Raw genomic sequence first — 17545 nt, 5'->3', positions numbered from 1 at the left:
CGGTGGCTAGTTTCTGAACATCTTCATCTGATGCTCCCAAAGATGCCAGGCCTATTTCTTGTGAAAACTGAGCAAACTTAGGATCCGCGAGTAGTGGAACATGTCCCAGGAGTTCATGACATGTATCTCTGACAAGAAAAACATCATAAAAATATGTTATACAGGAAGTCCAAACTGTCACTGGTAGAACAAGACTTAAAGTCCTAAATAGAACCTTGTTACTATGATCAATTACCGTTACCAAATTTCATCAGTTCTAAAACTTTTTATCACCTTTTAACATCTCTGAAATCCAACCACACCTCACAATTCATGGCATCTTAAATTGTGTGATATACGATATTTTTAATAAGTTGATAGCAACTACTATTTTCAAGTGCTTGCCATATGCCAACCACATGGGAAGTGTTTTATGACAAATACTGTCTCTTTTAACCCTCAAGGGAAAGTGAGAGAATTAAAGTAACTTCTTAGTGCAAAAGCCTATAGAGCAGGGATGGGCAACCTACAGTCGCAGGCCAATCTAGCCCACTCCCTGTTTTCGTAAATAAAGTTTAATTGGAACACAGCCATGCCCATTCATTTATGTATTGTCTGTGGCTCCTTTAGACTAGAACGGCAGAGTTGAGTAGTTGTGACTGAGACCAGATGGCCCATGAAGCCTAAAATATTTACTAGCTGGCCCTTCACAGACAAAGTTTGCTGTAAGGATAAAGCCAAAATTTTAATCCAGCTTGTGGTGATTTCTAAACTGTTGCTTTTAACACTTAAGTTGCACTGCCTGCCATGTTACACTTTGCGGACAGCAGAAAACAGCAGAGGGATTATATTGTCATCATCAAAGTGACTTTTCCCATAAAGAACTTATCTGCCTATTACACAGGCAACTCCCTTGAGCCTGCACGTTGGAAAACCTTCCCAGTCCTCTGCTTTGGGCAGCCTGAACTAGGTAATAATAGAAGCTTAGGTCTGTTTTCATTTGCCTGAGCTTCCATTTGGAGCCAAATGATCAGGCAAAGGCAAGTATGTGTCACAGTGAAGCAAGGCAGATGCCTTCCTGAGTCATTGCCACGAATCACACACTGTTCCCTGATACCAAGCTATATTAGAATGAATTCTCCTATGACTCTCTGGGAATGGATCGAGAAGCTGCAATACTTTATTTTCTTGACGAAAAGTAATTATCCAGGTAGTCTTTGAAAGATGTTTCCTGACTTCACCTGGCCTCCTCTGAAGTGTATCACTTTCAATAGGTGCTAAAATATAAATGCCAGGTGCTACCACTATTATCATAAGTATAAAGTACATTGGGTGGTTACATGGTTGAAGCAAGTGAATGGTGGTCAAGGGTACAAGACTGATGCCCATATAAAACAGATGGCATTACTCAGTCAAAAAATCTTGTTCCCACAACTCAAACCACATCCCCAGCCTTGGCTAGCCACTTCACAGATACGTCAGGTTGAAAGGGTAGCCAAAGGAGAATGTGTAGATGGGATACTAAAAGAAATTCCCAATTTATTCCCTGTCAGCTGTGTGCCAATAGCTTTCTTTTTACACAGAACTGGATTTGTGGAAAAGAATACATGGCAGTTACTCTTCACTCATATTATTTAAGGCAGAGAATCAGACTCATTGAATTCTAGGGAATAAGGAGAATTCAAATATTATCTGAGCCCTTCATTTGACCTATAAAGAAATTAAAAAGAGAAGGGAGAAAAGAAAGCTAACATATTCTGAGCTCCTATTATGTGTTGGGTACTGTACTAAATGCTCTTGTATCATATTATCTATACTTACAAAGAAGACTTATTATTCCCATTTGATAAATGGGGAAACTAAAATTCATGTAAATTTAACTATCTTTCCAAGGTCACAGTCTCAATAAAAGACAAGATTTGAAATCAAATTCCTCCAACTTAAACAGCTGTCCTCTTTCTGCTCTGTTGTTTTAACTGGAAGATGTGGAGTAAATGAGAAGGGATGGGTGAGGGGGCACAGCTTACGTGGTTGGGAGAGAGCTTAACCAAGTTGGTTAGCACAAGTACAAATGTAGTCAGTATGTTGTGAATCTCTTTTCCTGCCACCCAGTGGCCCTCCATTCCTTGAGGAGAATTTTTAAGAATATCTATCTTAAGATGAGTCCTATCTAAAACCAATTCAGTCAGACTCTCTGGGATAGACCAGAGTATCTGCATTATTCTAAAGGCGCTGAAGGTGCTAAGAAGGCACAGCCAAGGTGGAGACCCGCTGTCAGAACAGATGATGCTCTGGAGCTCTACTAGCAGGCTTCAAGCAGCAAGGACATGAAACTAACACTCAATGTGATTATGTAATCTTGAGCTGCTCAAATTTAATTCCACTGAAATGACATCATAATACTGAGGAATAATGAAAGGTGGTGAAAAATAGTTCACTACGTAGCTAATCACTTCTTCACGTGCATTTGATTCAGTTAAAGGTCTAAAAGTTCTATGCTGGGAGTGGACCCTATAGACGTGCTCCTGTGATCAGTTTTTTAAAAGGCCATGCAGGGGCACCTGGATGGTTCAGTCGGTTGGGCATCTGACTTCAGCTCAGGTCATGATCTCATGGTCTGTGGGTTCGTGCCCCACTTCTGGCTCTGTGCTGACAGCTCAGAGCCTGGAGCCTGTTTTGGATTCTGTGTCTCCCTCTCTCTCTGCCCCTCCCTAGCTTGCACTCTATTTCTCTCTCTTTCTCTCAAAAATAAGCATTAAAAAAAATTAATAAAAGGCCATGCAGTCTGCACTGGTGTTGGAATTAGGATTGAGTGGCCCACCATGGATAAATCTGAATAACTCCATTGTAGCCTATAATGTAAATACTAAAGCACCCCTCCCTATCCAGGCAGAAAAGATGACAATAATAATTCCAAAACTAGACCAGATGTCAAACTGTGGGGAAGTACTGAAGGTGACATAAACAAACAAGGTAAGCAGAAACTAAAATAGTGATTATTGTGACCAATGCATATTGAATGCTTACTATGGGACAGGTACTGCGAGAAGGCTGCTGCAGAGGACAGTCTTCTATCTACCTAGGTACTAATGGAATTCAAAAACATGAAGATAGAAGCAAAAGTGAAAAGTTGGCAACTACAAAGGAAAAAAGAAGGAAAACACTAAGATCCAAAGACATTAAGGAGTCAATTCCCTATAATAAAAAAGGAACTAACGCCTAGATTTTAAGTTAAGGTGTCATTATCAGAAACCTATAATTCTCAGCCACCTTAAGAACCTTTAATCGCATCGCAATGACAAGGTAATCCAACTATATGGAGAAGAGGATAAAAGCAATAAATCTGACAGAAAGAAATCATACAATATGGCAGAATACACTATTTCCTTAAGAAGGAAAGCCTGAAGCAAGATGTCTAACAGAATTACTAATGGAGCGTGAGGGATGCCCTCTGCCCTGTGATAAGTAGAAATGATTTGTGTTGTATCTCAGTAGTCTGTGCCTTCTTCTCAGCTCTGTGTCCACACAGAGACCCTGAGAAAGACCTGCAGCTCAGATTCCTGAGCAAGTGTGCATGCAGCATGGACAATATGGACAGCAAGTCCACTTCTCATTGAGCCAAGGCTCTGCACACCCATATTTCAAGACCAGAAACAAGCTTATTGTCTTTCATGACTTTGGTGCAACATTCTCAGAAATTAACACCAGATCATTCCCTATCCCAGTCTTTGGCTTAGATGTGCAGTGTAGACAAAGGTAACAGAAGTGCCCAGAAACTCTTCAAGCAAACAACAAAGAGATTTTTAATGTTACTAATAAAAGCAATTACTTAGCTTTGAAAAATTGACATTTTTTTTAGTTTCTTTGACACCAAAGGATCTAGAAGCTTGGATTGACTATGATTTTTAGAGGCTGAAAACTGTTACAGACTGTTGGGAGTCTGAGGGAAAAGGCTGAGCTTTGTCTCCAACCGTTGTATTAATTAGGTTCCGTTGGGCTGAAATCATGCCATTTCGCCCTATTTTACAAAGTACAACAGTGATTCTGTCCTGCATATAACATAGTTCACGATCCCTCCATTGGTTGTATCGTCCACAGCCGGACCCCTGAGTATCTAATTATGAACAGGGTTCCAAGGTGAGTCCACAACTATTGCCTTATCACAACAGATCTCTCTAAAAAGATTCAATTATTTGGCTATAATTGCACCTGTCAGCACATGCTGCCTCCAATCTCTACATCGGCAAACTTTTCTCTTTTTAACTCACATCGCTTTGATGCATTTTCGCCTGAATAATGCTTTTCAGAAGGCTTTTCACAAAAGCGCTCTGTTCACTGGAAATGTAGGACCTTTCAAAACTGTTAACACTGTAAAACATCATGTCTCCTTTTGAAAAAAAAAAAGGAAAAAGAAAAGCTAGAGCTGATATCAGACTCTAAACTTTTGCTGCTCTAAATTGGAATCTTCTCTGATAAGCCCTGTTAGGAGGATTCTAAAGCCTGCTGAAATGGGCCCACAAAGGGGCCTGGGCAAAGTGCCTCAGGGGAATTCTTAAATCATTCTAAGAAAGTTGCAATCATCTTGCTACGGGGAAATAAGGGTCCTGGTTGTTAAGTTCACATTCAAAATGAGTCTGGCATTTTTCTCCTCTTATCAGTTTTCAAAGCTGACTCCTCACACTACGTGTTGAACAACTCCTTTTTATTTCTGCTGTAAATTAAAGCCTTTAGGACGCAGTGAGCCAGCATCCAACATTTGCTTCCCATCCCAAATCAGTGCAACTGTCTTTTAAACCATATTTCTATAGTTTTTGTTTGTTCTAAATGACACAGAAGCCAACGCTTTAGCTAAATCATGAAGGGAAGGAAAGCAAGATGAGTGGGCGGGGTGAGGAGTTTGCACTGGTGAAATGGTGCGGGAGGATGAGCTGGGAGGCAAAATTGGGTATCTTTTTCAGCATTCACACATTTGGTGGGTGAGTGCAAGTAATCTGGGATAACACCCCGGGACACGTTGAAAAGGGGGTGACTTGGTTTGTTTTTACTGCACCGAGGAGATGATAACAGGACTTCATTTGGTATCGAGGCAATTTTCCTTCAGTGATCTCCTTGGAGCCAAATACGGAATTCCTTTGGTTTAGATTTAAAATAGCATACTGTAAAATCTGGCCCAGATAAAATTTTAGGCAGCCCTTATGATCACTCCCTCTTCTATCCCTATTGCAGTATAGATAAATAGATACGTGGCCCTCTTTCTGTGAAGCTGAGCACTTGGATATTGCCCTAGAGGAAATCTTTACTTTTTTCCCCCTAGGAATCATCAGGAAGGCCACCAATGTTACTCTTCTTCACTACAATTCTTTTGAGACCGACAGAAGATATTATAGTTATCTTTTTTGAAATTTTGTTCAAGAAGCATTTATTGTATGCCTGTTATGTACCAAGTACTATGCTCGGAAGTGAGGCTTAAAAGTAAATAAGACATAATCCTAGAATAACTCTTAGAAAGCCACCTTATGGTTCCATAAAAGGGCAAACAGCAAGTACTAACTTTCCTGATCCAGTGAGAGACACAGTTTGCAGCTCTTACACGTACCATAAAAGGGTTGCAAGGGAAACTATTGATATGTCTTTAGTTCCCCCATCATCTCAGATATTTCTTATTCCTTGAAAAAATAAGGAATTTTGAATTCTTTCTCTGCCCCCTCCCCAAATTTCACTAAATATTAAGGACACAGTATAACATAATGGTTAAAAGTATATACTCTGAAGTCAGACCCAAGTCCATTTCCCACATTCCTGCATAGGCAAATGACTTAGAGCAGTTCTGTGCAATAGGACTTTCTGCTGGAAATATTCTTTATCTGCATTGTCCAGTATGGTAGCTACTTGAAATGTGGCTAGCACTACTGAGGAACTAAATTTATAGTTATTTAATTTTAATTAATAAATTTAAATAGCCATGTCTCTACCACATGGACTGTTTGCTCATCTTTTAGAATGGAGATTATATGGGTCCCTATCTCATGGAGCTCTTGAACAAGGATTAAGATAACCCATTGAAAACATTATTTCCCAACAAGTTATGTATCATTAATCATATTACATTAAATTATACTTACACCTACATCTGTACCTCAGCAAGTTTGCCCTTTCGGAAGATATTTTATCACTTAAACAAGATCTAGTAATCCTCTCCAAGACAGATGTCATGCCATGTTCGTCTTGGGACACCTGGCACATAATAGATACTTGATAAGTACTATTTCAACTCAACTGAATGGAGTGGTGATGATGGGGCTCTCCGGCTCCATAAAGAGGTAAATCCAAGTGGCTCGCAAGTACAGTTTTCCTAATTTCCAGTGTAGCATAAGGGCATTGAACTAGGTCTTGGTTTTGCTATTTCCTAGTTGTAGAGCCACAGGGAAACGACCTGACTTCTTTGAACTTTGGATTTGCCACCTGTAAAATGATGACAGCCCTGCCTCCCTCATAAAAATGAGTGGAATCATGTCCACCCAACAGAACATGTGTGGGAAATGTAGGTCCCTTTTTCCTTCTCTTTGGTGGTGGTGGCTTCTGTACAGGTCAATAGATGTAACTCTCTGCACAGCAGTGAAGAGGTATGACCAGTGGTTACGTCTTCCCTGCCTAATAATTTCAATCACTTTGAATTTCTTCTTCTGAACTTGCAATTTAAAAATGCAAATATTCCTGAAAAAAAATTCTCCCAGGCCATCTCAGTCTTCCACACCTGAAGGTGCATAAATGAGTTTCTCCTTGACTACATGGCACTGAGGGAACATGAATTGTGGCTCAGGTGTGGCGTTAGGCAAACCTTGGAGGTGGGTAGGAAGGAATCCTGCTTTGAATCCACTAATATATATTTATATATATTTGAAGGCTTTACCCCAAGTCACTACGGATAACAGCCTAAAAGAACAGAAACAGAGCTCCAGCAGACACTTAGGTACAGTTTGGTTTCAAAATGCACAGGCTTTAAATAATGTATAGGACTTTTTATTTTTCATGGAATATCTATTGTTAGAGTGCTTGGGGCACTTGAGACAAAAGGCTCTATAAAAAGTCTTAGGGGTATTTTTGCTTTTAGGCACCTCACAAAACTAGACCCAATTTTATGATTGAAAACTTGGGAGTCCAGGCTTAAGGAACATACGTGGCCTTGTAACTAAGCTGGAATTTGAGGAGATCTGTCAGCCTCCCCAGGAATTTAAGAGGTACCAAGAAAGAGTGGACCTATTTGGTATTTATATAAAGCTTTTCTTCTCTGCAAAGATCAAAGCATTATTTCATTATCCCTCACACAGAGAGGTTAAGTGGCTGCCTACAGTCATGTGGAGAGCTGATAGTGGGGCCAGGATTTCAGGTGCTGCAGCCCCTAGGTCCTTCCACCTGAGGAGACAAACACAGCAGCCTTCTAGCTGCATTTCCACACCTTAGTGAAGCACTATTCCCTCCCCCTCCCCCTTCCTGGTGAAAGAGGAAACGTCTCCTCCTGATAAATAGGGCAGGCTCTGGCCCTGTGAAGATCAAAGGAGAGGGTGGGATTCTAACAAAGACTGGTAGCCCAACCGACCAAAGACTGGAGAGGACCTGCATAGCTCCAGATCATCCAAAAGGCACATACAGCAGTTAAGGTTCTGGCACCAAATTAAAGTAAGATTGTTACTCTCAACTATGTCCTATAAAATTGGTGATTAGAAAACCAAGAAAGAAGCTATTCAATGTCATATGCAGAAGTTTCGAGTTTCCCTGTTTAATGGTGCTGTTTAACGTAGAATACTGGCTGATCTCACAGAAGCTGACGCTATGAGTCTACTTGAGTTCAAATCCTGACTACCCACTTACCAGCTATGTGACCTTGAGCAAGTTACCTAACCTTTCTGTGCCTCAGTTTCCTCATTTGGAAACTCAGAATAATAACAGTAACAACTCAGAAGGTTGTTGCATTAAATGAGTTCATCCACATACAATACTTAAAATCGTGCCTCGTACATAATAGTCAATAAATATATACTTGTTAATAGTAAAAAATATTATTGCTTCTGCTACTACAGATGTTGTTGTTGAAATTACCTGTTACTACAGACAGACAATGACAATATTTTCAGGTCTTGGGGCCTCTAATGTCTCAACTAGCCCTGGGAATACCCCAAACCAAACTTGTCCTGAAGCGGAAGATGGCTGCTTTGCTGAGGGTGTGAGCTCTGGGTTCAAATGCAAGAAAAGGAGGCCAGATGGGATTGGCTTTCTGAGAATGTGCCATTTCCTGAGAACACAGAATGCTTCCGTGTAATCCTGAACAGCAACAATGATAATAGCACCGTGGAGAAAGCCAGTTGGCTAGGCAGGAAGCTTGGCTCTGCACTCCAGGCTCCTATGGGAAAGAGCAGGTTTAAGCTAAAGAGAGTTCATAGGAATGAAGGTTAAACTCTATAAAGTTCTGGCTTATCTTCCCAGCTCTGCGGTAAGACCTTGCCCGGACTCGCCTTCAGCAAGTCCCGATATTAAAAAACACCCACAACAGTCAGGGCTTAAGTCAGACAAGTTCACATGCCCAGAATCTCTCAGATGGCAGCAAGGAGGGAAAATTGAGAAGGGAAAGATCCTATTTTCCTCTCATTACAGACCTAGTGAGAGGCATCTGTTAGATCAGGAGAGGAGCAGCCAACCTTTCTTATGAATGTGAAAACCTACGTCTTTACCTACTGATGCTATCACTTAACAAATGAGGATTAATGTCTGAGCCACAAGGAAAGAAAATAAATGGCATCTTCTGCCAGTTTTAGAGAGGGTTCTGTTGTTCTAATAAGCAAAGGCTAAGCATAAAACTCATTCACTTTACTTAGAAACAGATGAAAAATACTGTCAGAAATAATTCACCTTTATTTTTCTTATAAAATTGAAACACAGCAGTAATTATAAGAAAAATCACCTGACTGCAAAGCCTTTTTAAAACTTTAAAACAGTTATATTTAAAGATAACATTAATTGCCCCTAAAATGTTCAACTGTGACAAGAGAGAATTTCCTCAACGCGAATGCATTTAGTTGTATTATAGCAATAGACATCGCAATATTTGTCAGTGGTGTCATGAATTATGTCCTAATGGTGGAAGTTTGCCTTGTGATTTGAAAAGTGGCCTACCAGGAGAGAGCAGAAGAAGATACACCCACATCAGTACGTGCCGAATAATCAATCATCCCAGCGCAGCTCTGAGTCAGGAACTCCCTCACTGAATAAGCTTATACTATGCTGTGCCAAGTATATTTTTGTTGCTAGTATGTTAAGCCCAACGTCTGAAAATAAAATAGAATGAATATTTTAAATGTTTTCACTAAAACATTTTTAAAAGGCATTTCTGATACAAAATTGCATTATTACTTTGGTAATAGTTCTTCTGGAAAGACAGATATTGTACTGGCTTGACCTCAAAAAATTGATGTCAGAGAATGTACATTTATATTTAAAATTCCTGGTTGCTCCTCCCTGAGAAATAGACAAGGGGTAGAGGGCATGTGCTATGGATGTGTATTTCAACACTGCCCTGGCAATGTTTTAAGTTTCAAAGGACATCCAGTACAGTACCATGAGGCCTCGGCCACCTCTGTTCAGAAATCTAGATCGGGGTGGGTTTGGCCTATGTTGAGGAGAACTAGTCCAGACTATACAGGAGTGAGTGAGTGAGTGAATGAGTGAGTGTGTTTGTGTGCATGTAGCCTTAGAAAATAGGGTTTTCTTGCCCTATCCTTCTTCACTTCTGAGATTTCAGTCAATCCACACAGCTTCTGAAGGAAAGCATGAAATCTGGCCCCAGGAGAATATGGTTTTCTTGAGCTATATATACTTTTTTTAATATTTATTTATTTTTGAGAGAGAGCACGAGCACAGAAGGGACAGAGAGAGAGGGAAACAAAGAATCCAAAGCAGGTTCCAGGCTCTGAACTGTCAGCACAGAGCCCGACACTGGGCTGGAACTCATGAACCTCAAGATCATGACCTGAGCTAAAGTCGGATGCTTAACCAACTGAGCCCCAGGCATCCTGAACTATATTTCTTATTAAAGAGGAGCCTGGGTGGTTCCATTGGTTGACCTTCTGACTCTTGATTCAGCTCAGGTCATGATCCCAGGGTTGTAAGATCATGCCCTGCATCGGGCTCCATGCCCTGCTTAAGAATCAATCTCTCAGGGCGCCTGGGTGGCTCAGTCGGTTGGGCGGCCAACTTCGGCTCAGGTCATGATCTCGCAGTCTGTGAGTTTGAGCCCCGCGTCGGGCTCTGTGCTGACAGCTCAGAGCCTGGAGTCTGTTTCAGATTCTGTGTCTCCCTCTCTCTGACCCTCCCCCATTCATGCTCTGTCTCTCTCTGTCTCAAAAATAAATAAACGTTAAAAAAAAATTTTTTTTAAAAAAGAATCAATCTCTCAATCTCTCTCTCTCTCTCTCTCTCTCTCCCCCCCATCTACCCCTCTCCTCCACTCATGCTCTTGCTAAAATTAAAAATTAAAAATTAAAAATTTAAAAAAAAAAGAGCTCTGGGGTGCCTGGGTGGTTCAGTCAGTTAAACGTCCAACTCTTGACTTCTGCTCAGGTCATGATCTGATGGTTCACGACGGAGCCCCACATCAGGCTCCATGCTGACAGTGAAGAGCCTGTTTGGGATTCTCTCTCTCCCTCTCTCTCTCTGCCCCTCCCCACTCATGCACACGTGCTCACTCACTCTCTCAAAATAAATAAATTTAAAAAAAAAAAGAGCTCTGCATTTCTAAGATACCACTGGGCATCAGGACTCCAGATGTAATTAAAAATCATATACACAAGTACATGTGCACATGCAAATTCGGTTAGCAGATGTTCAACAACCACCTTGCACAAAACACATTCAAGGAGTCTGTAGAAACTATGAGCAAGAGACCGCAGATCCCCTGGAAGGACATGCCCAGGGAGGAGAAATCAAAGGAACTAAAGCAGAGCTAGGGAGAGTGGAATACATACTGCATCTGAAAATCCAAAGCACCTTGTAAGAACCAGAAGCCTGATGTCAGAGACCAAACCAGGGAGTGAGGGAAAGGTCCCTGCCTACAGTTTGCTTCTCCTCCCAGTATGCCTGAGACTCCTCAACTGAATCACAGCCACTCCAGCAAGAAGCTTCTAGAGACAAACCCAGGGATGCTGATGCCTCCCTGATCCACTCTTCTCCCTGGGGAAGGAGAGACATGTCATTCATGTCAAACATGAATGACACATCCCCCTACATGGCAGTCCCTTGGGGACCCGCACTAGTGCTTGGCAGGAGTTGCCAATCTCCTAGAACTTCTTCTTAATGTAATATTTTAAATATTAGTTCAGGGGCGCCTGGGTGGCGCAGTCGGTTAAGCGTCCGACTTCAGCCAGGTCACGATCTCGCGGTCCGTGAGTTCGAGCCCCGCGTCGGGCTCTGGGCTGATGGCTCAGAGCCTGGAGCCTGTTTCTGATTCTGTGTCTCCCTCTCTCTCTGCCCCTCCCCCGTTCATGCTCTGTCTCTCTCTGTCGCAAAAATAAATAAACGTTGAAAAAAAAAATTTAAAAAAAAAAAAAATAATAATAAATATTAGTTCAAATAGAACTTAGAACATGTCACAGGATGACATTATTTTTTTTAATGTTTATTTATTTTTGAGAAAGAGAGAGAGAGAGAGAGAGAGAGCATGAATGGAGGAGGGGCAGAGAGAGAGGGAGACACAGAATCTGAAGCAGGTTCCAGACTCCAAGTTGTCAGCACAGAGCCCAATGCAGGGCTCGAACCCACGAACTGAGAGATCATGATCCGAGCCATCCAGGCACCCTGGAATGACATTATTTTTAAAGTTAGGACAATGAGCTTTCCTGCCTTTTAAGTGGGACAATATTTGGGGTTAGTTACACAAGGCAGAAATATATACCTTTTTAGCACCATGTAAAGTGCAGACTGGTTCCCTCTTTTCCTCTCTCTGTTTCTTTCCCTCCTTCCCTCTCTTGCTCTTTTTCCCTCATTTTAATAAGGGGGAGGTGGGGACAACTTGCACATTTCCTTTTGCCCTTCTTCTCCAGCTTCACAGTGAATAACCACTTTTTTATTCTGAAACGATCCTTATCCCAAACACAAAATAGATGAGCAGGATAGGATGCCCCTTACGGGTGTGATTGAAGAGAGGGTCCTCTGAGCCAAGTGACTTATCCTCACAGCTTCAGTTGCTGCCTATAATTGCACCAGTAAAGGTTCAGGGTTTTGCCTGAAGACCGTGAATGTGTAAAAATTGGTCAAAGGGTGTCCAGACATGTCCCTGAAATCAGAGTAAAGCCACTGGGAAGAGGGGAGGACACTCCCCAATACAGGGCTGCAGCCTTTCCGACAGAGGCCTCACCAACACACCATGCATGCCCAGGGCTTCAAATAAATCCGCAGGATTCACTCCCCTGTGCTCCCTCACTCCACGGATCTCTGACTGGGTCTGGGACTCTGAGTGTATCTCGAACCTGGCACCTCCTGATAGCAGTACTGTCCATGGCTTCAGCCCACACAGGACTCAGTTTTCACCTTATATGCCAGGTTTGGGGATCCACTGCTCCCTCAGTCTGACCTCCTTGCTTCCACACCGCCTGTGCCAACCGGCTTTGAGTTCATTGCAATCTTATGAAGGAGACTGACACATGCAATTAATTACCACTCAGTGTTGTCAGTGCCATAATCGAAGTGACACAAAGTGTTACAGGATCATCCAGCTCCGACGAGAAGAAACTTCACAGAGAAGGTTGTGACTGAGCTTTCATCTAGAGAATTAAAAGGATTTTACCAGAGCCATTGCAGGTAGAATGAACCACCTGTGCAAAGGGGCAGGGGCATGAACCAGCAGGATCACAGGTATGGTGAGAAGTGCAGTGTGACCGGAGCATACGGTTTTGGAGGAGGCAGAAAGAGAAGCAGAAGTTATAGTTTAATGAGATCAGACTTTTCTCTCTACACACAACACAGAACAACGGAGGTTAAACAAGGGAATGCTATACAGCATTTATGTTTCAGAAAGGAAACAAAGTCTACAGACTGTGTCTCAAAGAAAAGAGAGCAATAACTGGCAGACAGAGCAACAACGTCATCATGACCTGTCAGATTTCTTCTAGAACAGTGGTTCTCACTGGGGGCAATGTTGCCCCCCTCAGGGGACAACTGGCAGTATCTGCAGACATGTGTGGTTGTCACCTCTGCCCTCAGTGGAAGGGTGCTCTTGACATCTAGTGGATAGAGGCCAGGGATGCTACTAAACATCGTGCAAGGCACAAGACAGCCCTCCACAACGAAGAATTGTCAACAGTGCTGAGGATGAGAAACCCTGTTCTAAAAGATGAGGTGGCCAGAGGGTGCACTATGACACAGCCACAGTGGATTTCCCCGAGAGGCAGAGAGGAGACCTGGAGATGGTGGGCCTTCTCAAATGACTGTGCCACAATTCACGTGCTGGGTAATGCTCACATACCCATGCACCCTGGATCTCTGCATCTTTCCCTCTCCTTCCACTGAGTGAGAAGGACGCTGCTGTTGGAATAACCTTGAATTTGACCCAATAGATTTATTTAAAGGAAATCATTTATAAACTTCAATACTCAATTAGTGACAAAGTGGCGTGTGATCATAGCCGATCAAAGCATGTAGCCACACAATGGTGATGTGCAGAATCCGTGCCCTGAGTGCTGCATAAGGGGAGAAGGAGATATCTCCACTTCTAGCAAAACCAGTAACCTTTCAATATAGGTAGAACATAGGGAAAAGCAAGTCAGTCCTCCCAACCAAGAAAACCAGGAGTCACTGATTCTCCAGAACGTTCACTGCTGTCCTCCAGGCCAGAAAACTCTCCCCAAGGAACCAATCCAATCTGCCATCACTTTTTAAATTAAAGTCCCACTATCTGGCCAAGTTTAGAGAACACAGAGCCTTTAGAATGTAAAATGCTGAAAAAGACCAAAGACATGTTTAAAACCCAATATTTGTTGAGAGCTAGGATATCAAAATGCATTCTACCCAGACTGAAAAGGAAAATAAAATCCTTTTTTCAGATAATGTCTTTTTGCAGCTTTCACTCTCATTTCTACCTGCGTCTTCAGGGCTCACCTTTGTCTCATTAGCGCTGCCTCCACTACAACATTTCGGCAATTGAAGGCGGTTATTTGGAAGCCGAGTACAGGCACCAAACACAGGGGCCAAGTTGAACTTCACAAATTGGAGAATCTGCCCTCTGTTGGTTTTCAATTGAGGAAATGGGATTTCATTACAAAGACAATGCCTGGAAAAGTGCTTGGGCAGGAACCGGCACTCCCCGTGTGGTGCCCCATCCATTCAAGGCTGCAGCTGTGAAGGGACTTGGGACTTTGCAATACAAATTAAAGGGATCTTTACAGAGAACTGTGTCTGCACAGTTTATTTCTGGAAGGGTGCAGTGGAAACTGGCACCAGTGGTCTCCTGGGGAGGTGAAGGGAGTGTCAAGGGAGCAAAGGAGGGAAAGGAAGTCACTGTTTACAGTGTGCTTTTTTTTTTTTAAGTTTATTTATTTATTTTGAGAGAGAAACAGTGAGCATGAGCAGGGGAGGGGCAGAGTCAGAGGGAAAGAGAGAATCCCAAGCAGTTTCCACACTGTCAGCACAGAGCCCCATGTAGGGCTTGAACTCAGGAACTATGAGATCATGACCTGAGCCCAAATCAAGAGTGGATGCCCAACTGACTGAACCACTCAGGCGGTGTCACCACCGCCCCTTTTTTTTAAGTCCACAGTGTGCTTTGAATTCTGAATTATGTACATGTATTACGTACTCATAAAATAATAATTTAAAAAACAATGAATGATAGAAAACCCACTCCCCCCAAAAAAAGATTCTGTAAAACACCCAAGTTAGCAAGTCCCAGGTTTCTATCCTCTGACTTAAGCATCCTCTTGTCTGTATGGTCATGGGAGTCATAGAAGAAGAAAACACTCACATCTATAGTGGGAGCTTTAAATTCACTTCTGAACTCCCAACACTTACTTCCAACTACCAGGGGCTTCTCCAGGATGTCCACCCCTGGGCACCTCAAAGACAACATGCCCCAATCCCAAATTCTCCTCTTCTCTCCCTCCTTCCTTGCCCCTTCCTTGCCCTTTCCTTCCAAGCCTGATCCTGCTCTAATATTCTCAGCCATTTTTAGAAAAAAAAACTATCCATTCAGCTTCCCAGTCTAAAAACCTTAGTATTATCTTGAGGACCTTCTCCTCACCCTCATGGTCACCAAATATTGTTAATTCCATTGCGATGATACTTTTCAAATAGGTGACCTCCTGTCCTATCCCACTGACCTTTTCTAGGTCAAGAACTTATAAACTATATTCCTTCACTGGAATGTGAGCTCCTGCTGCTTTTCCAACTTGTTCATTCTTTACACCTCCCCATCCCCCAGTCCCCATCATCTTTCTCAAATACAATTATCTGATCATGCTCAAGAACCTTGGATAACTCCCTGTTGCCTACAGAATTGTCCAAGTTTGACAAATGATCATTTACACTGCGAACTGAAAAAAAAAAATCCATCCTTAATACATAACCTATGCTCTGGCCACTCTGGTGTAACAAGCCTTGCTCACTTATGCCTCTTGTGAGCTTCCACAACTTTGCACTTGCTGTCTGCTTGACTTGAAAGCTTTCCCCTCCCTCCCCACCCTGCCTTGTACAAAAACATAAATTCTTATCCACCCTTCTAGACCCCCACTCAGTTTACACCCTCTCTGAAAAGCCCTTCAGGACTGCTTTATACACACCCTCATTATAGCCCTAACCACACTTGCATAATTATTTATGTTTCTATCTCCCCTGCCAGAATGTGAGCTGCTTTAAGAAACAGCTGCTATATTTTATTCATCTTTGAATCCACTGCACCTCCCTGCTAGCATTGCACATAAATGTTTGCTGAATGAATTGGCTGAAAGTACTTTGGTAAAAATGTAACACATTACCCCAAAATTTTATAGATCTCTGTGGCTAAAATCTCATTTCTTTGCCCTCTCTCTCTGCATACCTATTGGCACGCTATCACAGGTCTCACGAGGGCCAGTTATTCAAAAGGAACTAACAAAGTGCCTGCTATTTGTAAACAGGGCCATTTGTAAACCCTCTGGGCTAGATTTAGAGATTGCCTTTCTAACTCTGACAATGCTCCTTTGAGTACTCACTCCACTATAAGAAGCATTTCTTTTCCAAATGTCTTGAGTCCTATAAGTAGTAACCTTTGTTTACCCTGAAAACACTTTCAGGGAAGCTGAAAGGAGCTTAGAAAGCAATGTAGTGACCCTGCTGGGACCTACCTGGTCAGTGAGCCGCCTGCCTGCTGAAGAGGAGGAGGGGAACTTCAGAGGCTCAGCTCAAATCCCTGCCTACGTCCACCACCACCACCAGCTAGTCAACTGCTTCAACCTTCAAGGACTCTCTGCTCCACAGTGAAGATCAATGGCAGCCCATTAATCACAATAGTATTCTAGTAAAACAGCATCATAAGCAAAGTGATAACCCCAGTGTCCTGAAGAACAATGGGTAACAAATGAGAGTAAGATTAGGGGTCAGTGCTTATTCAAGTGGAGCCCAAGGGGGCAGAGACCCAGTGACAACTCCCAGTCTTGGGCTCTTTGGCTCTTGCTCTTTTCTCTCTACCTGGAATATTCTACCAGGAAATATTTGGAAAGAAGAAAAGGAGGGGGCGCCTGGTGGCTCAGTCAGTTAAGTGTCCGACTCTTGATCTCAGCTCAGGTCATGATCTCACAGTTTATGGGTTTGAGCCCCACATCAGGAGGCTCCCCACAGAGCCTGCCTCGGTTTCTGTCTCTCCCTCTCTCTGCCCCTCCCCCACTCGTACACACTCATGCTCATGCGCTCTCTCTCTCTCTCAAAATAAATAAACAAACCTAGGAGTGCCTGGGTGGCTCAGATTGTTAAACTGCAGATTCTTGACTTCAGCTCAGGTCATAATCTCACAGTTTATGAGTTCAAGCCCCACATAGGACTCTATGCTCATAGCAAGCCTGCTTCGATGCCTGTCTCCCTCTCTCTGCTCCTCCTGCATGCTCTCTTTCTCTCTCTCAAAAATAAATAAATGTTAAGAAGAAAATTCCTAATAAATAAACTTAAAAAAAAAAAAAAAAAGGAAATATTTGCATTCAGGTCTCTGTTTGAATGTCACTTCCCAAGAGGCTTTCCTGATGACTCAACCCAAAAGAGCAACATCCACTACTATTCATCTTCTCACCCTGTTTTATTTGTCTTTAAAGCACTTTTAGCACATCACAGCACTTACACCCAATATCATATTACCTAGGTGTTTGTATGCTGACCATTGTCCTCTACCTCCACTCATTCATCCAAGAGAACAGGGACATTGTCTTTAGACAGGGACATTGTTCCTAGACAATCTAAGCACATAGTAATCTCCCAATAAGTGTTTTTTTTTTAAAGAATAGAAAGAAATATTCAAGTAGTTTACAATTTCAGTAAAGATGTAAGACCCAAATTAAAAGGT

General features: G+C 42.4%; 1 protein-coding gene across 2 annotated transcripts in view; it reads right to left on the bottom strand.

Moving 5' to 3' along the window:
* TPH2 (tryptophan hydroxylase 2) overlaps positions 1-17545 on the bottom strand; it is a 103580-nt gene that overhangs the window by 39818 nt on the left and 46217 nt on the right. For both annotated transcript variants that reach the window (XM_032593750.1, XM_030321662.1), the window contains exon 8: positions 2-128. In XM_032593750.1, coding sequence (XP_032449641.1) covers positions 2-128 — 127 coding nt within the window. The remainder of the gene's footprint in view (position 1; positions 129-17545) is intronic.

This window comes from Lynx canadensis, chromosome B4, assembly GCF_007474595.2.
Source record: "Lynx canadensis isolate LIC74 chromosome B4, mLynCan4.pri.v2, whole genome shotgun sequence".
NCBI classification, from domain to species: Eukaryota; Metazoa; Chordata; class Mammalia; order Carnivora; family Felidae; genus Lynx; species Lynx canadensis.
The sequence above is the reverse complement of the archived record's forward strand: the minus strand, read 5'-3'. Positions and strand labels throughout refer to the sequence as shown.